The sequence below is a fragment of the Chrysochloris asiatica genome, unplaced genomic scaffold (assembly GCF_000296735.1).
Source record: "Chrysochloris asiatica unplaced genomic scaffold, ChrAsi1.0 scaffold00176, whole genome shotgun sequence".
NCBI classification, from domain to species: domain Eukaryota; kingdom Metazoa; phylum Chordata; class Mammalia; order Afrosoricida; family Chrysochloridae; genus Chrysochloris; species Chrysochloris asiatica.
The window spans coordinates 5091766-5114899 of NW_006408694.1; the positions used below are offsets into that span (position 1 = coordinate 5091766).

Below are 23134 nucleotides of genomic sequence, written 5' to 3' on the forward strand. Positions count from 1 at the left end.
ACGGGAGTAGAAAGCCTCATCTTTCTATAGCTTTCTATTTATTTAACTATCTACCGTTTGTCTACCCCTACCCCCCCCTAGATTTTACCTTCGGGCCGTAGATATTAATAACCATTGAAAACTAGAGAAACATTAGTCAATAGAGTTGAATCTAATATTATATACATCCTCAAACTGTAACTTAGTTTTATAAAAACCAGAAATCATTATTATTATTATTATTATTTTTGCTTGAACAGTTTTGATGTAATCATATTGTTACTTTATTTACACAGGGAAATCTTTCCTAAGAAATCGGCTGTTTAGGGGATTGGACTCCTGGCCCCCTTCCTTTTGTGTAGGTATTTATTTCCTACCCTTGACTAAATATGAGGGTTTAAAAAAAAACCTGTCTCCATCCTGGGAACATAGCTAATTGTTTTTCTTTTTAATCAACATAAAATGTGCTTTGGCTTCAAAAGTCAGTTGGCATTAAGTTTTAATCTTCATAACAAAAATGGTGACCTACATTCTTTGGATTGGTAGGAATAGCTCCATTGATCTTTTTTGTTGTTCTTGTTTCCTTATTTCATGGTTTGACAAGAACAGGTTGGCTCTTCGTTTGGCATTCATTAGAATAAACCTTGACACATTAGCTTCACATAGTTTTAAACTAATCCTATTGGAGGACCACCATCTAAGAAGTGGCCATTTGTTCATGCATTCTGTTGTCCAGGAGCGACCCCCACCCCACCCTTGAACCTGAAATTGATGGAGAGTTTTATTTTGGGAAATAGTGAAAAAAAAAATTTTTTTTTTAATGTAACAGAAAAAGAATATTTTTACTGTGTTATACTAACAAGACTAGCTCTGGTCCTGCAGTGCTTAGAGCAGTCAGGTACTAAGCAAAAAGTGTGTGGTTTGAACCTACTAGCCACTCTGCAGGGGAAAGATGTGGCAATCTGCTTCTGTAAATATTGGCAGCCTTTGTCCTGTTGGGTAGGTATTAATTGAACTTGCTGGCTGTACGCTTAGTTTCGGTTTATAAAAATAAGACATACCATGATTGTATTATATACTCAGGGCCACTGAGTCGATTTCGACTCATATGGACCCTTTTGTACAGAGTAGAACTACTCCTTAGGGCTTCCGAGACTAAGTGAGATTAAATATTTACAGGAGCAAACAGCCCCTTCTCTGTTCCATGGAGCAGCTGGTAGGTTTGAACCACTGACCTTGAGATTAGCAGCCCAACATTTTATATATGCCAATCTAAGATTAGTCTGTGTGTCAGTGAAACATTCAATTGCTTCATTTAATATTGATGGGCATGCTAGAATTCCATAAATAGGTAATAAAAACAGAGGATTATCACATGTATGGTGCTGTAGGATAAGCACTGGACTGCTAACCAGAAGTCAGTGGTTCAAACCCACCAACCCCCTTCGAAACTCTGTAAGGGTCACTGAATTGAAACAACTCTATGACTCTTAACAGCAATGTTTCATTCATGAAAGAATCGAGAAAATACCATACCATGTCCTTCTTGAAGAGTACTGAGCTGTCTTATTGTTTCTGAAATGTGATACGATTATCTGTTTTGTTGAATTTCATTATATTAAGTCTACTTATAAATTTGTCCTTTATTTTGTGATAAATTCTTTTTATTTATACAGACTCAAAAGCCACGAAAGTTTGACTGTGAGCTTCCAGATATTTCGTTAAAAGATTTACAATTCCTGCAATCATTTTGTCCTTCAGAAGTTCAGCCATTCCTCAGGTAAATGCTATTATTATCAGTTATCACCTTAAAGCGCTTTCATTATATATATATGTAAAAGAGCTTTTATTTATATATATATATAAATATATATATATATATGTAGAAAGTAGCACCACCTACTAGTACTCTCTTAAGAGGTTCCAGGATTACTGAATAATTTGCCATAGATGGCTGTGTGATGACTTGTTTAGGAAATTTTGGGGGAACATAAAAATTAGGGGGGAAAGTACAGTAGAACACTATGCTTTGCACACACTAATCTTACTTGCATATTGTGGGAGATTTCTGACTTACTAGCTTTTTATTCTAAGAAAAATGTGTTTAAAATGTGTCTCTTCAATCAGTGGATGACTGCAGATGAGTTCTTTCACTAATATGCTTGTCTTAGTCTCATTAAACTTCCTTGCAAAAAAAAAAAAAAAAAAATAATAGTCATAATAATTCAGTCAAAGCAATGGCTTCGGAGGGGATCTACTAAGCCAGGGCAGTTCAAGACAAAAGCCAGCTCAGAAGGTTATGGCAATATATATATATTTAATTTCAAAGGTATAATTTTGATAAATGTTACTCAGAAGACATAAGACTGCCATGAGACCTGATTATAAGGAAGTTTTAAGAAAATTAAAAAACTGCATTACAGAGAAAAAGGCTAGGATTTTTGTTTTGTTTTTCTCCCCATTACGACCGTGCACCTGCTAATTCTTCAGGGTAACAAGGGCTGTCCTTCAAAAATGTCTTAAGAATACCTTATCCCATCTCCACTACAGGCCTAATCTTGACCCTTCAGACTTCTTTTTGTTTCCATAACAAAAGTACATTTTAAAGGAACATGATTTGAGTTCCCAAGGGTACCAGGCTACCATTTTAGTGTAAACTGAAGAGTGCAGAGTTCTTCAGGTAAGCGTTAGAGATAGAAACAACCCTTCCAACAATATGTAGACCTAGATGGACAGGATATGATTTTATAACAATGCATTTTGACATTAAAGAAATCTATCTAATTTGATTGTATTTTGTTTCAGGGTTCCCTTACTTTGTGACTTTGAACCTCTACACCAGCATGTTCTTGCTCTGCATAATTTGGTAAAAGCAGCACAAAGTTTGGATGAAATGTCACAGACCATTACAGACCTTCTTAGTGAACAAAAGGCAAATTATTATTTCTTTCAAATGGTTCTTTTTATTAGTTTGAAAAGGTGTGTTATTATAGCTCTTTAAGCCTCCTTCCCCTCTGTTTTCCAGACCTCTGCAAGTCAGGCATCTCCACAGTCTGCTTCGTCACCAAGGACAGAAAGTGCAGCAGGAATTACAACTACTACCTCACCAAAAACTCCTCCTCCACTCACTGTTCAGGATCCCTTATGTCCTGCAGTATGTCCCTTAGAAGAATTATCTCCCGATAGCATTGACGCACATACATTTGATTTTGAAACTATCCCCCATCCAAACACAGAACAAACTCTTGACCAAGGTTCTTTAGACTTGGATTCACTAGCAGAAAGTCCTGAATCAGATTTTATGTCTGCTGTGAATGAGTTTGTAATAGAAGAAAATCTATCATCTCCTAATCCTATAAGTGATCCACAAAGCCCAGAAATGATGGTGGAATCACTGTATTCATCAGTTATCAATGCAATAGATAGCAGACGTATGCAGGATACAAATATTATTGGTAAAGAGGATTCAGGAAATTATGCTTCAAATGTCCAATTGGAAAAATGTAGAGTTGTTGCCCAAGACTCTCACTTCAGTATACAAACCATTAAGGAAGATCTTTGTCACTTTAGAACATTCGTTCAAAAAGAGCAGTGTGACTTCTCAAATTCTTTAAAATATACAGCAGTTGAAATAAGAAACATTATTGAAAAAGTAAAATGTTCTCTGGAAATAACACTACAAGAAAAATATCAAAAAGAACTTCAAACTTTAAAAAATGAATATGAAGCTAAACTTGATGCACTAATAAAGGAGAGTGAAGAAAATGAAAACAAAATTAAAAAATTGAAAGGCGACCTAGTATGTCTTGAGGAAGTTTTACAAAATAAAGATAATGAATTTGCTTTAGTTAAACATGAAAAAGAAGCTGTCATCTGCCTACAGAATGAAAAGGATCAGAAGTTGTTAGAGATGGAAAATATAATGCACACTCAAAATTGTGAAATTAAAGAACTGAAAGAGTCCCGAGAAATAGTGTTAGGAGACTTAAAAAAGCTCCATGTTGAAAATGATGAGAAGATACAGTTAATGAAAACAGAATTTCAGTGTTTAGAGCAAAGTCATCTTAAGGAATTAGAGGATACTCTGCAAGTCAGGCATACACAGGAGTTTGCAAAAGTTATGTCAGAGCACAAAGTTTCTTTGGAGAAATTAAAAGAGGAAAATCAACAAAGAATAGATCAGATAGAAGAGTCTCATGCAACAGTTGTTCAGGAAAAAGAACAACAGCTGCAGGAATTAAAACTCAAGGTTTCCGATTTGTCTGATATGAGATGCAAGCTAGAGGTTGAACTTGCATTGAAGGAAGCTGAAACTGATGAAATAAAACTGTTGCTGGAAGAAAGCAAAGCCCAGCAGAAGGAGACCTTAAAATCTCTCCTTGAACAAGAGACAGAAAATTTGAGAACAGAGATAAGTAAGTTAACCCAAAAGATTCAAGATAATAATGATAATTATCAGGTAGGTTTAGCAGAGTTGAGAACTTTAATGTCAATTGAAAAAGATCAGTGTATTTCAGAGTTAATCAGTAGGCACAAAGAGGAATCAGATATGCTTAAAACTGAGTTAAACAAAGTAACATCTCTGTATCACCAAGCATTTGAAATAGAAAAAAACCTAAAAGATCAAATAGTTGAACTGCAGAATAAATTGGATTCAGAATTGAGTACTCTTGAAAAGCAGAAAGATGAAAAGATAATCCAACAAGAGGAAAAATATGAAGCAATTATCCATAAACTTGAGAAGGACAAAGAAAACTTGGTCACAAGCCAGGACCAAGACAGAGAACAGTTAATTCAGAAGCTGAATTGTGAAAAAGAAGAAGCCATTCAGACTGCTCTCAAAGAATTTAAAAGGGGTAGAGATGCTGTTGAGAAAGAGCTGCTAGATACAGTTCAACATCTTGAGACTCAGTTAGCAAAAAGGTAAGAAATAAGTTTATAGTCTGGAATCATAAAATTAATATAATAACTCAAATTTTAATTGTGTATGTGTGATTATTGTAACCTGATTTACTCATTTAACTTAAATACGGCAATTTTGGGATACTATATGAAGCAAAGCCTTTAAACTGTATAATAGTATTTTGCCAGTGTTTAAAAAGTTAAGAGATTACGTAGATTCGGTAGTGGCTTTAAAATGTGACTATTAATGAGTTTTGAAAGAAGTGCTTTCTTGAAATATTGAAATGATTTTTGGAAGCTTCTTTTTTCCAGTTTTTAAAGTTGTAAATGTCCTCTTTCTTTTGCTTTATTTACTGATTTCTTTCTGAGTTCTTGTAAAAATTATATGCAAGATTCTTTAAATTACATTGATAGATATTGTTGTTGTTATATGCTGTTGAAGTCTGTTCCAACTCACAGTGACCCTGTATAGAGTTTTCAAGGAGCGGCTGGTTAGCTTGAACCGCTGACTTTACAGTACAAATGGACCTTGCAGTCCAGCGCATTATTCCACAGCGCCACACTAGGACTCTTTAAATACAAAGACTGTGAGAATGATTTAGCAAGGACTAAATCAAAATTCTTAGTTTTCATAATTGTTTCTTGGTTACATTAAACAATTTCAATTATTGTAAATGGTGACATTTTGATAGGGTTTATTTTTTTTTTGTTTTTGTTTTTTGGTGGGGGGGCACTTTTATTTTGTTACTGATTGATCTTAATTGTATTTCGATCACAGAACATTGATCTTTGATGTTTCTATTTTTATAATATTATTGGGATTTTGTAGTCTAAAAGACAAATTTTAAGAACACAATCATATCAATTAATTCTATAATTGATTTTTCCAAGATCTTTTTAACCTTTGTTTCTTGCTATATCACTATTAATCAGTCTCTTATGATTAATTCCCTGCTATGTAATACTCATAAGCTGTTGAACAATTAAGCATTCCCTTCTGTTGAAAATTAAAAACATTATATTCTGGGCAGATTAGAGGGTTTGGTATGGGAATTAGGATTTGCATGCATGATTACAGAGTTGGGGAGCAAAGGGCAACGGAGTCCTTGCCGAAGGCCAGGAAATCTCTAAGTGAAGTTTCAGGAAAACGGAGGTTGAAGCACACTCTGAAGCTTCTAGTTCTCAAAGACTCCCTGAAAAGCTGATGCAGTACTCAAGAGTATCTTAAAAGCTCCAAAGATTTGACACAATCTGCAGTAGCTTAAAGGGTAGTGCTCAGTGCTTGACAGGAAGCTACTGTGAAACTGCATCTGGCTACAACCACCTCAAGAATAAGCTTGAGCTTCTTTTCCACCTTCCATACCTGATGTGTGTTTTTTTCATTGGCGGACTTGAACCTGGAACTCTACAGGGGATTTTGAGAAATGTAGAATCTCAGCATTGCAAAGCAGATGAGATCTTAGAAAAGGGGTGAGGGCAATGCCAAGATAATAAACAGTCAATTGACTCCTGAACACACCCCCTTTTCATCCAGCATTCTTAAATATCTTCTTTATCCATATAAGCTCCGAAATAAAGACACTTAAACAATGTTTCTTGTCTAACGTAATGCAGTTTATACCTGTCATATTACCCTGTCTTTAAAAGGTGAGACTCAAACTTCTGTCATATTAGCTGTCCTAGAGTAAACATTCAGGTGTTCATTCCTCTTTCTGTTCAGTCATAATCACTCTTTGATATTCTCTAGGTTATTTGCTAAAATGCAGGATTAACTAATATAACTAATGTTATATGCCAGGGGAAGAGAAAAGGACAAAGATAAAGAACTGATTGGTATGTACAGGCTTGATCACTGGAATGATCCTATAACCCTAGTAGATACGTAGAGCTTTCTTCTATTACGCATTAGCCAGTACCTCAGCTGATTCTAGTTCTTTATGCGATAGGCATGACTCATGACGTTTGTGATCTTTCTTTTATACAGTTATTGTGTTTTTCATTAACTTTTTTAACTGGCTGTGGGAATACTAGCATTCTTCCTTCCCTGGTGGTTCATTGACATGATGAGCCTTAGGTAGCCAAATGGTAGTTTAACCTTCCAGTGCACTGTGACCCTGGTTATGTCTCGTGGTGGTGGTGGTGGTGGTGTGCCTTGGAGTCAGTTCCGCCTCATAGCGACCCTGCATAGGGATGCCAAGGCTGTAAATCTTTACGAGAGCAGAAAGCCTCATCTTCTAGTTTTCTAATATAGTCCATAGGAGTCCTGGTGCTGCACTGTAGGATAATGCATTGGTCTACAAGGTCAGCTGTTCATACCCACCAACCACTGCTTGGAAACCCTGGACAGGGTCACTGTGAGTTGGAACCGACTCAGTGGCATTTAACAACAGTAGCAACATAGTTGCAGGGATAGGAATAAAAATGTTTGCTAATTGTTCATTGTGATGTTAAGTGCTTTTGAATCAGTTCCAGTCCGTAGCGACCCTTTATAGGGCTTCCAAAGAGCAACTGGTGAGCTTGAACCTCTGACCTTGCAGATCAAGCCAATTTTGCAGTACAACACATTAACCCATAGCACCATACCAGGATAATGGTGATAATGGAGCTCTTTACTCTACAGTCCTTGATTCTCGCATTTATGTATTATACAAGTGGAAGAATTAGTACCATAGTTCTGGTTCAGAACATATAACAGCAATCTTTGAGTTATGGTGTTGGAGGAGAATATTGAAAGTGCCATGGGCTGCCAAAAGAACAAACAGATCTGTGTTGGAAGAAGTGTATCCAGAGTGCTCCTTGGAAGCCGGATGGACAAATTTCATCTCTCATACTTTGGACATATTGTCAGGAGGGACCATTCACTGGAGAAGGATACCGTGTTTGGTAAGGTGGAAGGTCAGAGAAAAAGGAAGACCCCCAGTGAGATGGACTGGCCAAGTGGCAGCATCAATGGACGCAAGCATGGAAACAATAGTGCGGTTGGCCCAGGACCAGGCATTGTTTCCTTCTGTAGTGCATAGGGTCGCTAAGAGTCAGTACTGAATTGATGCCACCTAACAACAACAACAACATGACACTGTAATTGAGTCTTCAGCAGATTGACTGGTCCACAATTGTATCAGGCCAGTGATTATACTAACTGGCTTATTTGGTAAGACTAGACTTCCATGGGCATGAGTGCTATATTTCTTTCACTGTAAAATGAATTCCCGTGGTCAAAAATAATTCTAGTGGATTAAAGTACAGTAATAGTGTTTTTTTGGAGTCCTGGTATGGCGCTGTGGGTTAGTGCGCCAGACTACAAAGCCATTTGAACTGCAAGGTCGGCGGTTCAAGCTCACCAGCTACACCTCAGAAACCTATACAGGGTCGCTGTGGGTTGCAACCAACTCGACAGCACTTCACAACAGCAACAACAATAGTGGTTTTAGCAGAAACACTGAGAGCATGGAAAGTAAATCTGTAGGAAAATAGTTGTTTCTTCTGAAGACAGATTACTGTCCGTTTTATGATAGAAGTGGTTCAGTGTGATCACCCAGCTGCCAAGTGGTGGTAGCCAGATCAGCTTGATGTGCGGAAGCATGCATCAGCTCACTTCCCTGCTTTTTTATTTATGATTCCATGGCGCTGTGGGCTACTGCGTCAGACTGCAAAGTCGTTTGAACTGCAAGGTCAGTGGTTCAAGTTCACCAGCTGCTCTTTGGAAACCCTGTACAGGGTTTCTATGGGTTGGAACTGACTCGACGGCACTTAACAACATTTGAGCAGGAAAAATTCAGGGGAAAATTCCGTTGCCTTTCCCATTTTTTCATGAAATTTTTTAAGCCCCACTCCCCCCTCATCTCTGTAGACCTTGACATTTCTCCCTTCAAGTGCTTGACATGTTTCCACTGAGTAGATTCCGCTTAGCTATTATTTAATTAAGGGGCCTCTAACACTTCAATTGTACTTTAAAATATTGTCCTTATATTGTGTACCATCATCAGTAAACTAGGGCCAAGGGCCAACATTATTTTTTCCTTACAGTGAACACTTGTGGATGGAGAGAAAGGAAGTAATGTAACAAGCATGGATACTGTGGGAATCTGAACTTGTTAGACATTTTCAGTGCCTTTAGAACATATTTGAACCCAATCATGTATGTCCACCAGATGATAAATACTGCACATCCAACCTCATGGTTTGATGGGACAGGCACCAAGGCAACTCAGGTTACATAGTAACTAGTGGGTCTAAGGTTAAATTTTTCATTTTACAACGTCCCAGTGTCAAAATCAAAACTGTTTTGCAAGACAAAATTAATCATCTCTTAAATCCTAAGGGTCTCAATGGTGTTTTCCCCATTGGATTTGACCAAAGGCTCCACCACATACATTTTTGTTGTACATGGTGCAAGCACCATCTGCTGGGAAGTATATATCCTACACAAGAACAGGCAGCCTTTTAAGCAAATGGGTCAGAGAAGCATCTCCACATGTGATTAAAAGGGACGTCTGTATCATACGTATGTCTTGGGCCAGTATGCTGGCATACCCCAGAATTTTTGTGAGCTTTATTGTTCACCTTTAGCATGCATCTTGTTTCAGTACTTGCTACTTCATTAGGCTGAGCAGGATGTTACCATCTGTTCTTAAGGAATAACGAGAGGACCAGTACCCCTGCCAACTTGATTTTAGCAGGACTGGAAGATTGATATGACTGAAGGTACATGGCTTCCCTTATATATGTAAAAGCAAACAGCACCCTCTGGGGAAATCCAGCCCCACATCTACTTTTGTGAATAGAGCAGTACTAGAACGTAGATATGTCTGTTCGCTTATATTTTGTCTCTGGCAGCTTTTGGTAGAAGTTAAGGCTGTCTGGCTTAAAGATCCTGCATTTTTTACTGTCTCTATAAAATAGTTTGCCACATTCTGATCAGTACTACTAAGAATAAACCAAAATTTAACAGAGCAGTAGTTTCTTTTAGGTAAGCAAAGACTTTGTTGGTTTGCTCAAAGACATGATATTTGAAATGGTAGCTACAATTGGAGTATGCCAATTGGTTGCTGGTCTCCACAATGAAATATCTTCTGGATAGGATGCATATTAAAGTTGAAGTAAAAGAAAATTTCCTATGTCTCTTTTTTTTTTTTTTTTTTCTGCTTAAATTTTTTGTTGTAGATTTACAGAACAGTTTAGGTACCCATTCAACACAAGTTGTTCTCTGACATTGGTTACAATCTTCACAATGCATGAACTTTATTATTTTCGCTTTGGTGGTTCCATTTCCATTAATCTACTTGCTGTGAGTCAGAATCAATTCAATGGCAGTGGGTTTTTTTATATTATTTTGCTGCAAGGTGATTTAAAGGTTAGTTTCAATTCAAGTATTGAAGAGTATTTCAGGGCAGTAATCCTGGGAGTCTTCCAGTCTCAACTAGTCCAATAGGTTTGATTTTTTTTTTTTTTTTAAAGGAATTTGAGGTTGCACCTGTTTTTCCTCCCATGCTGTTAGGATCCATCTGTTGTGGCTTTGATTAGAACAGTCAGTAGTGGTAGCTGGACGTCATCTAGTTCTTCTGTTCTCCTCTGTCTTTTGAAAGAAGTGACTGTTCTAGCAATTTTACTTTGCCCAATCAGTCATAATGGAATTAGTATATGTCTTCTGCTGCAAATTCTAGATCACAACAAATTAATGAGTGAGAGACCCACCGGGTCTGCCCATAATCTCACAGTGACTTTAGGATCTATTAGACCATTGTCTAATCCCCACAGATAGCATGGAAAATGGCCACATTTGGTGACAATTAGAAGACTTAATAACATTTTGGTAATAGGTTCCTTCTTTGGAAACTCAGTTTCAATTTGGAGAAGTTCTTGCTTTGTAAATTGAATCGATCTGGGAATTAGGTGAAGAATTGTGAGTCTCTTGATTTAAGTCAGGTCTCTGACCATTGTATGTAGTTTTTCATTTTTGCTAATTTTCTGGAGTCCTAGTGTGAAGATGTAGGATCATCACTGGACTGCTAGCCACAAACAAGGTGGTGGGTCAAACCCACCATTTGCTCCTTTGAAACCCTTTAAAGGATCTTGGAAATCCTTTAAAACATCAGAACTGACTCGAAGGTACTTACTGCCAACAATTTAATAAAGCTTTTATTTGTCCCATTCAATTATAACCTTGAGAATAACCATCACCAAAGATTCTTCTGGTTCTCACACCGCTGCCTATTATGAAGCCACCCCATCTCTGATAGTTTAGTGACTTCTAGTACTCTTGGTGTGGCTCTGTAGGATTAGCACTGGACTGCGAACCACAGGGTTGGCAGTTTAAACCCACCAGTTGCTCCTCGAAAATCCTATACAGGGTAGCTATGGACTGGAACCAACTTGATGTCCCTTTACAACCACCACTCCAGAATCTTGCCTTCACCATTTCAAGCATTTTGTCTCCCTCTGCTATCCTTGTACTATAGAGCATCTCTGCTTTTTAAGGCAGTTTTCTCAAAGCCTTTGTAAAGGCAGATTCTTCTGGACTCTCAGGTTTAGAGAATGATAATAAATTCTATGTAGTATACTTATTTCCTTCATCTTTTGGATTTCATCCTCTAGACCAGGAAGGAGTCCCTGACAGATAGTATTTTAGGAGTTAACAAGCCATATGAAGTCTGTCATATAGTTTTATACGTGTGTGTGTGTGTGTATGTGTGTTTCACAGTCCTTTAGACATACAAAAAGCACACTGGTTCTGTAAGTCAGAACCCATTTATACTAAAAAATTATGGAACCCCAAAAGTTAATTTATATGGATTATGTTAGTGCCATCAAGTTGATTCTGACTCATAACGACCATATACAGGGTTTCTGAGGAGTGGCTGGTGGGTTTGAACTGCCACCTTAGTGGTTAGCAGTCCAGTACTTAGCCTACAGCGCAACTCCAGGAGTCTGTGTGGATTATGTCTACCGATTATTGTATTTGAAATTAAAACTGAGAAATTGTAAAGATAATTAAAAACCCATTACATTTTATTTAATTAAAATATAAACCCATGTGACATGTTAATGTAAATACAATTTTTTATATAAAAGCTATTCCAAAATATAAATTAGTGAAGAGTGACATTGTATTCTCATATCTACTTCTGTATTCTATCTGTTATAGTACTGAAGTATTGTTTTTGATTGACGTATATAAAGAAATTGAACCTTACACCTATTTGTATAGGAATATTTTAATATTTCATACTTTAATAGCCTTTTTTGATAAATGAATAGTCTTTAATACTAAATCAAAATTCAATAAGTAATAGATTCTGAAAGGCTAGTTGTAGAGTAGAATTGTTAATTGCCATCGGGTCAGTTCTGACTCATAGTGACCCTACGCAAAACAGAACGAAACACTTCCAGTCCTGTGTCTTCCTCACAATTGCTATGTTTGAGCCCATTGTTGCTGCCATTGTGTCAATCCAACAGGTTTGTCTGATGCAATACAGCATTTGATTTCTTGACTGTTGCTTCCATAAGTATTGATTGTGGAGCAATCAGTGTTTTCTCTGTTTATTTGTGAGGTCCCATTGTTGGTCCCTTCATTAGGATTTTTGTTTTCTTTACTTTGAGGTGAAATCAGTAATGACAGCAGTAGTCTTTGATCTTCATCACTCAGTATTTATTTTAAGTCCTCTAGACTTTCAGCAAGCCAGGTTGTATCATCTGTCTATAATAGGTTTTTGATGAGTCTTCCTCTAATCCTGATGCCACATTCTTTTTTACATAATCCAGCTTTTTGGATTATTTGCTCATCATTCAAATTATGAAAGAATACAACCCTGGAATACACGTTTCCTAATTTTAAACCATTCATTATCCCCTTGTTCTTTTCTAACAACTGCCTCTTGGTTTATGTACAATTAAATATTATCCATAGTAAGTTATGATCCATACAGTAGAGTGCCTCTGTGTAGTCAATAAAGCACAAATCAACATCTTTCTTATATTCTCTACTTTTAGCCAAGGTCTGTCTGACATCAGCAGTGTTATCCATAGTTCCACATCCTCTTCTGAATCTGGCTTGAATTTCTGGTAGCTTCCTGTTGATCTATGGTTGCTACTGTTTTTGAATTATTTTCAGGAAAATTTTACTTGCGTGTGATATTAATATTGTTTAATGATTTTTGCACTTTGTTGTGTCACCTTTCTTTGGAATAGGCTCAAATATAAATTTCATCCAGGTGTTTGGCCAGCTAGCTATCTTCTAGAATTCATGGCATAGACTGCATTTGTTTGTTGAAACGTTTAAATTTGTCTTCCATCAGTTCCTGGAGCCTCATTTTTTGCCACTGGCTTCAGTACCGCTTGGATTTCTTTATTCAATGTATCAGTTCTTGATCATATGTTACCTTTTAAAATGTTGAACACCAACCAATTATCGTTTGATACCTGGATTCTGCTGTGTATCCCTTCCATCTTCTTATGATTCTTTCTGCAACATGCACTATTTTGTCCATGTTATTGTTATCAAGGAGCGCTGGTAGCATAGTGGTTACGAATCAGGCTGCAAACCTTAAGGTCAGCAGTTCGAAACTACCAGCTGATCCGCGGGAGAAAGATGAGGCTTTATGCTCCTGTAAAGATTTACAGCCTTGGAAACCCTGTACAGGGTTGCTATGGGTCGGAACCGACTCGACAGCACATAACAACATTCTTACTAATTGCCTTCAAGTTGGTTCTGATTAACAGTGACCTTGTTATTGTAAGTATAGGGTTTTTGAGGAGTATCTGGTTCATTTGAATCACCGACCTCGTGGTTAACATTCCAGTTCTCATCCTACAGTACCATAGCAAAACTCCCTATGGAATCCTTCAATATTACACCTCAAGGTTTGAATTTTTTATTCAATTCTTTCAGCTTGAGAAATACTGAATGAACATGTTCTTCCTTTTTGGTTTTCTAATTCCAGTTCTTTTCACAATTCAGTACTTTGTCTTATGAAATGCCTTTTGAAATTTTTTGTTCAGTTCTTTTACATACACTTATCTTCCAGTTCCTGGAGATTTTCTCTCTTTTAAAAAAAAATTTTATTGTGAATTATGTGATTGATAGTTTACATGGAAGAACATTAGCTTTACATTCATCCTATCATATATTATTTCATTGCCATGATTACAGTACCTTCCATGCATCATCAACCAACCAAAGAGTATACCTTGCAATCCTTCCACCCGGTCATCAACACACAGTCCCTCTCCCTCTCTGGTTCTAGAGTCCCCAGCCACTACATCTTTCCATGTCATCATCTCTGCCTCCATCTCTGACATCACTGTTTCTCTGGGTAGCGTCCCACACTCCACTCCTGCACTGCAAAGTCAACCACTCCCCTTCTTCTGCAACAAAACATCTACCTGTACATTCCAACCCTCACAGTGAGTCCTGATAGCAATTATTCACTATTGTACTACAAGAGTCCTATCCCCATCTCCTTTCATCAGCCCTGCTGTCCAGACAGATTGAATATTACTCAGTGGAGATTCTAACTTCCCCCACGCCCTCTGGATCTAGGCTCCCTCTTGAAAGCTTGTAAGCCAGTCACTTCTTCCCTTTGTAGGCCCCCCACACATACAAATTTTGGGTAGCCAATGCCAATCCCTGTCTACCCTGTGTATGGAGGGGGTGGGAATGATCCTCGCTATAAAGATTTGTTCCCTCTTTTGAGCTACTGCATCCATAGGTATAGGCCAAGTTCATCAAATTGTATCAGATTACTTTTTCCTCTTCTTTCTTCTTCTGAGTTCTGATCATCCAGTCATTGAAGCCAGGTCAAGTGGGTATTATCTGCAAGTGTGGGTGTTCTTGTGCATATGCTCCCTCTTCTTATCAGCTGGACACTTGACACTCCACTCTAGTCCTCTGTGGCTATGTCACTGACTCTGGGCCCAAGAGTCCCCAGGTCTTGTCATACTGCTGGCCAACCAGGTCCCCACCCTGGTTCACAGGAGTCTGTTGAACGTGGTAGGACTTAGCGCTCGGCTTCATTGTTGTTTTTCCCTCACCTTCCCTTATTAGGTCACCAGTCAGAGCACATGTCTGCTCGAGTATTCCCACTGAATCTTAGCCTTGGAAGGGGACCTGACCACTTGCCTTGATGTCTCCTGGGCGAGCAACTTGCTTGTTCTTGTAGTAATCAGTTGAACTGCTATTAGCGATTTTTATTTTTCCTATTAGTCTTTCTTTCAAGAAGTATCTTCTGTTCTTCTTGCTGCTCCAGGCTGGTCTGCTTGTTGTAGATTTTCTCTTGAAGAGCCAGAGTCTCTTCTGACATCCATTTTTGTCTTATTATTATTTTCCTTTCCTGCCTTTTTAGTGCACTTTTGCTTTCTTTCCATATGATGTTCTTGTTATCCCACAGCTCGTCTAGTCTTTGATCAGTAGTGTTTAATGCATCAAATCTATTCTTGAGATGGTTTCTAAAATCAGGCAGGATTAACTCAAGGTCATATTTTGGCCCTAATTTTCTTAAATTTTCACCTGAATTTGCATATGAACAGTTGGTGGTCTGTTCCACAGCCAGCCTCTGGCCTTGTCTTGACTGTTGATATTGAGCTTCTCCACCATCTCTTCCCACAGATGTAGTCAGTTTGATTCCTGTGTATTGATCTGAGGAGGTTCATACTTGTATGTTGAGGTTCACTTTTTATGATGTTGATAAAAGGTATTTTCAATGAAGACGTCATTGGTCTTGCAAAATTCTGTCATGGGATCTCCAGCATCCTATCACCAAGGCCATATTATTCTATCATAGATAGTATTGTACTTCATAATAGATCATGAAATGGTCTTTTTGTTGATGAATACAATGCCATTCCTCTTCAGTTTGTTGTTCCCAATGCAGGAAACCATATGATTGTTTGATTCAGCCTGGCTGAATCCATTTCAACTCACTAATGCCTTGGATATCAATCTTTATGTATTTCATTTAATTTTTTTTAAGACTTCCAATTTTCTTAGATTCATACTTTGTCCTTTCCATGTTCTGGCTATTAGTGGATGTTTGCAGCCATTTATTCCCATTTGAGTTGTACTACATCAACAAATGAAGGTTTCAGAATTTTGTTGTATTCACATCCTTAACGCTAAGGAAAAAACTTTCCCCAGTTGTATCTTGGCTGCCTTCCAACCTGAGGGGCTCATCTTCTGGTACTTTATCTGACAGTGTTCTTCCTCCATTCATAAGGTTTTCAGTTACTAATCATTTAGAAGCAGACCGACTCGTCTTCCTAGTCTGTCTGAATCTTGAAGTGCCGCTTAAACCTATTCACCATGAGTAACCCTCCTCGCATTTAAAATACCAGTGACTTAGCTTCCAGCATCAGAACAACCCACAAGCCACCAGAGAGTATGACAGGCAAGATGATTGTGAATATTCTTCTTTAATACCCAATCAAAATTCAATAAGTAGTAGTTTCTTAGACATTAGTTGCAGAGTACAATCTGAAAGTGTATAATATTTTCATACATTGAAAGTAATTGATTTATTTTTCCATTTACCCTGTCATGATTTTATATCATAAATATCTGACCATTTAGAAAATGAGCTCCTTGAGGTATGCATATTTTCCAAATGTTGATACATGTTATTAACTATTTCAAAAATCTGATTTGTTAATGCCAACACCTTTCTTACATCTTAAGTCGTTGGAAGGTATCACACTTGTATTGACTAAAAAACAAATTTAGTAGAATTTTAAAGTTTTGTTCTTAGACTCATAATTTATATCACTAATAAATTTCCAGTTTTCATTGGAGTATAACAGACATGTCATCAGTTTTGGGAAGTTCTTTGAAGAAAGCCTGGATACGCATAATATTGCCTTCTTTTTTTTAAAAAAAAAAAAAGGAAAAGTGATATGCTTTTACAACCAGTAACAAAGTCATTACACAGCTCAAACAATTGTTAAGTACTTTTCCAGGAAAGCAGTCATCATACTACAGTGGACAGAAGAGTGCTTTAAGTGTACTTCCCATTGTATAATAGAATGTTAATCAGATAAGTGTTCAAGAGTGAAGAGTTAATCAAATTAATTTATTTTACTTCATCAAAGGCATTAAAAAAGAAGCTGCAATTAAACAACAACAACAACAACAACAGTGTCTTGCCATGAATAACACAATAATAGAAGTGAACTTCGATGCTATTGCTTAAGTTGTGTTAAAGTGCCAGTAGTTTTACCATCAGGTCAAATGCCAAAGAGGTGAAATACACTGATCCCCTGAAATTGGGTTGGATACCCACCCCACCCCACCCCCAGAGTTCTGCAGATTACACTTTGAGAATCATGGACTTTAGAGAATGGTAAGGAAACTTTCTGCCAAGGGCCGGATAGTAAATATTTAAGGTACTGTAGACCATGCGATCTTCTGCCCAAGCTACTGAGCTATCATTATAACAAAACATCTAGACTGTATGACTGAATGAGTGTCTATGTGTTAATTCAACTTCAATCACAAAACAAATGGCAGACTGAGTCTGACCCCATGGGCTATCATAATTTGCCTACCCCTGATCTAGAGCATCTCATGTTTGCTGTTAGCTCTGGCTTCTGTTAGCAAACTTTGAATCTAGAGTCTCTTATTAGTGCATACATATGAATAATTGTGATCTGATTCAGAATTAGTTTTGTCCTGTCTAAATTTATATCAGATGCATTTCCATAATAGTCCCAGATTTCTGCCAAAATAGATTAATCAAAATTAATACAATATTTAAATTTATTTTTAAATTCAATTAATAGTTTATTCCTTTCTGGTTTGATTTTTAACTACCCTGGAATATAGATTTTTTTTTTCCCTCATAACAGTTTCAATTCACTTTATAACTCTATGGGTAGTTCTTCAAGGTGTGTCTTTACCTGGCAAAAGGAGAAATTAATCCTGAAGTGTTATCTTGGTGTGGCACTGTGGGATAATGCACTGAATCACAAGGTCATTTTGAACCGCAAAGTTGGTGGTTCAAACTTACCAGGCGCTCCTTGCAGGGTTGCTATGAGTCGGAACTGGCTCGATGGCATGTAACAACATCCCTAGTTTAGGATCCCTGGTAGCACTGGCTACATGTTTGGTTCCTAAAAGGTGACCCGGTGGTTGGTTCATGGTTTGAACACACCAGTTGCTCCAAGGGAGAAAGATGAAGCAACCTACTTTTCATAAAGATTATAGCCTTAAAAACCCTATGGGGAAGTTGGCTGCCCTGGAGTCCTCGTGTGGTACTGTAAGCTAAGTACTGGAATGCTAACTGTGAAGTTGGTGGTTTAAATCCACCAGTCACTCCTTGGAAACACAGGATTATTATGATTCAAAATCAACTCAATGACACATTTGGTATGAGTTGTAAATGAGCTTTAGCCTGAGAACTTCATTGTTAGTAATCTTTTAGTTCCTTAGTAATACATTGAACTATGCAGTTGGTCAGTTTTTCTGAAAAAAGTATAATTTCCGCTTGCAGATCCCTGCACCCCATTGCAGCCCCAAAGGATAAACTTTAAAAAAAAAAAATTCCCCTGTGGTTTATTTTGTTACGATACAATAAAGATTTCTCCAGTCCATCCATTTTGGAAACTAAGCAAGACATCTCAGACTAAGACTCAGTGTGAGTGTGCTTCTCCCAGACATTCAAGGAATAAAGGAAAACCAAACTGCATTTTTAATATTTGGCCATTTAAAGCACTCTTAGGGAATAAACAGACAACTTTATCTGAATTGGCAGGTTATATCAGTGAATTTGGAGATTTATGAATGAAAAATTGTAATTGTTAATCCCCAGTGTGATTGTCAGTTAACATTATCAGTAGCAAAAATGGCAAGCCCTTGCTACTAACCAAAAGGTTGGTGGTTCCAATCCACAGCATGTTAACCTCAGAAGAAAGGCTGATATTCTATATCTGAAAGATCACATCCATGAATATTCTATGGAGCGCAGTTGTACTCATATACATCATGAGTCAAAATTGCCAGCATCATTTTTTTTTAAATCATCGTTTTTACAGTTCAGTTGAGTTGGAAATTATTATATAGAGACTAATTAAAGCAAATATTTTAAATATATTCGTTGATTAAAAAAACGTTCCTGATTTGAAAAACTAAAATGTGATTTAAAATCAAATTCACATTTTAACAGTCTTCTTACCAAGATAGTTTTTGGGACTGTGTACTAATTTAGACTGCTTGTTTGCTGTGCTTTATCATATTTTAGTGTAGTTGATGGCATTAGGTTGAAAGTTGGTAAGATTAATAACACCAAAAGCTAAAATATTGTTAGCTTTCTTCTCTTTGCGTCTTCTCACCTCTCACACTCTGTCAGCCTCACGTGTTACCAAGTTTTGAGGACAATTAATGTGTTCAGGAGTAAATACTAAAGTTCAGCTTTAGCTTTGTGTTATTCATAGCTAATAAAGAGGAAAAAAACCTTTAAACAGACTTTATTTTTAGTAATATGTTTCATTTTTCTTCTTTTAGTAGTCATATAAAATTATGTTGTTAAGTGACATCGAGTCGATTCCGACTCATAGTGACCCTGTATAGGGTTTGCAAAGAGTGGCTGGTGAGTTTGAACTGCCGACCTTGTTGATCAAACCAACTTTGAGGTTGAGTGCTTATACTACAGCACCACACCAGGAAAAACCCTAGGGAGGTACATGGGTTTTTATATTGGAAGTATTACTATATACTGATAGAAAATAGATTGCCCTGAATTTATCTGATGTAAATCAGATAAATTTACCTTACAGAAAGCAAATCGTCTGTTCTTAACATTTTCCTTGTATTAGTTTCCCTTTCCTTGGTAGGTATATAAAGAGGGTTTCATACAGAAATGTCTTTAACACCAATTAACTACTGTTATTTAAGTAAGATAAATATCCTTTATGAAGTAGTTAATATAATCAATATATCTGCTATATTTATGATAACTTCTATAATTTTTAAACTTGATATTATATTTAAATTTAAAGCCCTGCCTTTGAATCTACCAGAGAAGAGTCTTCAAGTTTAGTTTCTGAACTTCAAGAAAAACTTCAGGAGGAAAAAGCTAAGTTTCTAGAACAACTTGAAGAGCAAGAAAAAAGAAAGAATGAAGAAATACAAAATGTTCGAACATCTTTGATCGCTGAACAACAGGTATATTACCCTTATTTGAGACTTAAGGAAGGAAGGTATTACATTAACAAATATAATTTAAGGAAGATAGTAAATGAACAAACATGGACTAACAAAAGCTGTGTAGCTAACAAATACACTTTCTTCTGTTTTTTCTGACTACTCTTTCTCATTCCCTTTTTATTGTTTCCTCAGACTATAAATATTAAAAGCCCTTAAGGGTTTGAAACGTGACTTCTTACTTTCTTGCTGTAACCAGATTTATATTTTTCAATTTTTAAAAAAGACAGATTCAATCATCACTTTTTTTTTTTTGGTTTGTTTCAAAAGAGTTACTTTAATTCTAGGTGGTACAGAATTCTGGGCATAACAAAGACTGAAGAGCAGCTCTGGAAGGATTCTGGCCTGGGTTTACTGACCACACAGCTAAGATAGGACTAAAGAGATGGACCATTGTAGGATTTCTTTTTTTTTTTTTTCCCTAAAAAATTTATTATTAAATGTACAACAGGCTCCAAGACAACACTTCAATGTAACTATCGGTGGCAAGAGATATTCTAGCCAGGAATTCAAATGTTTAAACAGAATTGGAATCCAGAGTCACCTTCGCCATAGCCACAAAGAACAGCTGATGTTTTGCCAGATTTCTTAATTCCACCTGTGGCCAGCACTACATTTTATTATGAAAGCCAAAGTAATGGGCTCACAGTGATGGGGGGAGCCAACAGTGTTGAGTAAGAATAGTCTAAGAAAGTTTATTCATGACTTCTATTTTTGATCATAGGAATTTATAATTTATTTGATTCATTCTGTATAATCTTTCATTCTTGTTCTGTCTTCATGCATATATATACACTTTCAGATTTCCAGAATTAAGTTGAGGATGAATTAATTGATACATATCTTAATTTAGTTCTTCATATTTTAAGGCCTCTTAATATCCTATCAGGTCAGATTAGAACAGGTGATTTCTAAAGTAATTTCCAGTTTAAAATAATGAAAACTATTTAGGATAATTTGTACCTCACTCACTGCTATCAAGTTGATACCAACTCATAATGACCTTTTATAGTGTTTTCAAGGCTGTAATCTCTACAGGAGCAGAAAGCCTCATCTTTCTCCTGCAGAGTGGCTGGTGGATTTGAACTGCCAACCTCTTGGTTAGTTAGTAGTTCAGTGTTTATCTTACAGTGCCACCAGAATTCCTTTTAACTTGTACCCTATTTATAAGAATTAGAATCCTGTAATACGATGCTATAGGATAAGCACTGAACTGCTAACCACAAGGTCAGTGGTTGAAACCCACTAACAGTTCCTTGGAAACCCTGTACCAGGTCGCTATGGTTTAGAACTGACCTGACGACACTTAGCAACAACTTACAGATTTCAGTTAAAGTTTTTATTTTACCTTTCCCTTATGTGTATTTTAGTTGTGTTATAATGGTCCTCCAAATCCATTTCATATAATAGAAGCAAAACAAAAATAATGACAGTTAACAATTTGATAATATGCTTTTCGCAAATATTAATATTCAGAATCCTGTGGGCTAATGCATCAGACTGCAAAGTCGTTTGAACTGTAAGGTTGGTGGTTCAAGTTTACCAGCTGCTCCTTGGAAACCCTATAAAGGGTCACTCTGGGTTGGAATCAACTCGACGTCACTTAACAACAACAAACATATAAATACATTCTTAATGCTGAGCCACATAGTAAATGTTCCTCTGAGACGATCTTCCTGTATTACCTATCTGGCTAGATTCATTAAAATGAATTTTGTTAAATTTTACCTTAAAATGCTTTTTATTTTGTTTTTGTATTAAGCCCTCCTCCTGCCAGCATTATTAGCACTACTTGTTGCTCCAAGGACCATAGAACATTTTGATTGTGAAAAGATATAAGTAACTCTTAAAATGTTTCAATGGGAACTACCAATTCAGTTTAGGTAATTTTATCAGTGATATGAAATTTCAATGAGATTTTCTTAATAGAGGTGTAGGCAATAGAGATATTGCAGTCAATCTTTATAAAATTCTCCAGTTTGTTGTCAACATATTCAATACGGAGCCTTTACCATTTTATCATATCATAAGTTAACATTTTGATTTGAAACTAAGCATTTTTTACTTGCTCTTACAAATTGAGTGAAGGTTTATAGAGCATATCAGTTTTACATTCAACAAATCATACACTTCATTTCATCTCAATGATTTCAGCCCTCTCATTTGATATCCCTTATCCCACTTTCTCCCTGTGCTTCATTCTTAAATCATGCTGTGTCTTTTCCACACACTACCACATACAGATTATTTTCTTATCCTTCTACGTTCATGCAGATAATTTAAGTAGTAATTGCTCTGTTGTTCCAGACCAATTTTAACACTGTTTTAACAAGAGAGAAAATGAGAAAAGAAAATATAATAAATGATCTAAGTGACAAGTTGAAAAGTACAATGCAGCAACAAGAACGAGATAAAGGTTAGTACTTTTTTGTTGTGTCATTGTAAATTTCTTTTTATATATCCATTTGAAATTGTTTTTCATTATATAATGCTTATATCAATTTGGGGCCCTCAGATTTGATAGAGTCACTTTCTGAAGATCGAGCTCGTTTGCTTGAAGAAAAGAAAAAACTTGAAGAGGAAGTCAGTAAGTTGCGTAGTAGCAGCTTTGTTCCTTCAGCTTATGGAACTGCAGCCCCAGAGCTTTATGGAGCTTGTGCCCCTGAACTTCCTGGTGAAACAGAGAGATCCACTATGGAAGCAGCAGAGGAAGGGAGATTGGATTCAGCAATGGAGACAAGCATGATGTCTGTGCAGTAAGTCAGCCTCTATGTTAGTTAGGCTTCTAAGCCACTGGTTATAATTTTTTAAAGTAGGAAGTTATGAAGAAGAGAAATGTTTTAATATTATTAAGGTCCTAAAACTAATAGTTGGGCTATTACAGTTCTTTGATTTTAATATTTTTGATTGTATTGATATATGAGTCACTTCAAAGTGGTTTTCATACTATAAATGTGTATCAAAATTATCCTAGGTTGTGGTGGTGATGGACCATTTTTATATACAGGTAGCGTTTAAGCTTTAAGTTTCAATACCCAGGATAGCACGTTAAAGTAATAATGAATA

At 36.6% G+C, this 23134-nt stretch overlaps 1 protein-coding gene across 2 annotated transcripts in view; it reads left to right on the forward strand.

The window, feature by feature from the left end:
• Positions 1-23134, forward strand: part of RB1CC1 (RB1-inducible coiled-coil 1) — a 74670-nt gene that overhangs the window by 32058 nt on the left and 19478 nt on the right. For both annotated transcript variants that reach the window (XM_006871860.1, XM_006871861.1), the window contains exons 10-16: positions 276-337; positions 1656-1759; positions 2785-2911; positions 3005-4902; positions 19864-20029; positions 22376-22484; positions 22584-22824. In XM_006871860.1, coding sequence (XP_006871922.1) covers positions 276-337; positions 1656-1759; positions 2785-2911; positions 3005-4902; positions 19864-20029; positions 22376-22484; positions 22584-22824 — 2707 coding nt within the window. The remainder of the gene's footprint in view (positions 1-275; positions 338-1655; positions 1760-2784; positions 2912-3004; positions 4903-19863; positions 20030-22375; positions 22485-22583; positions 22825-23134) is intronic.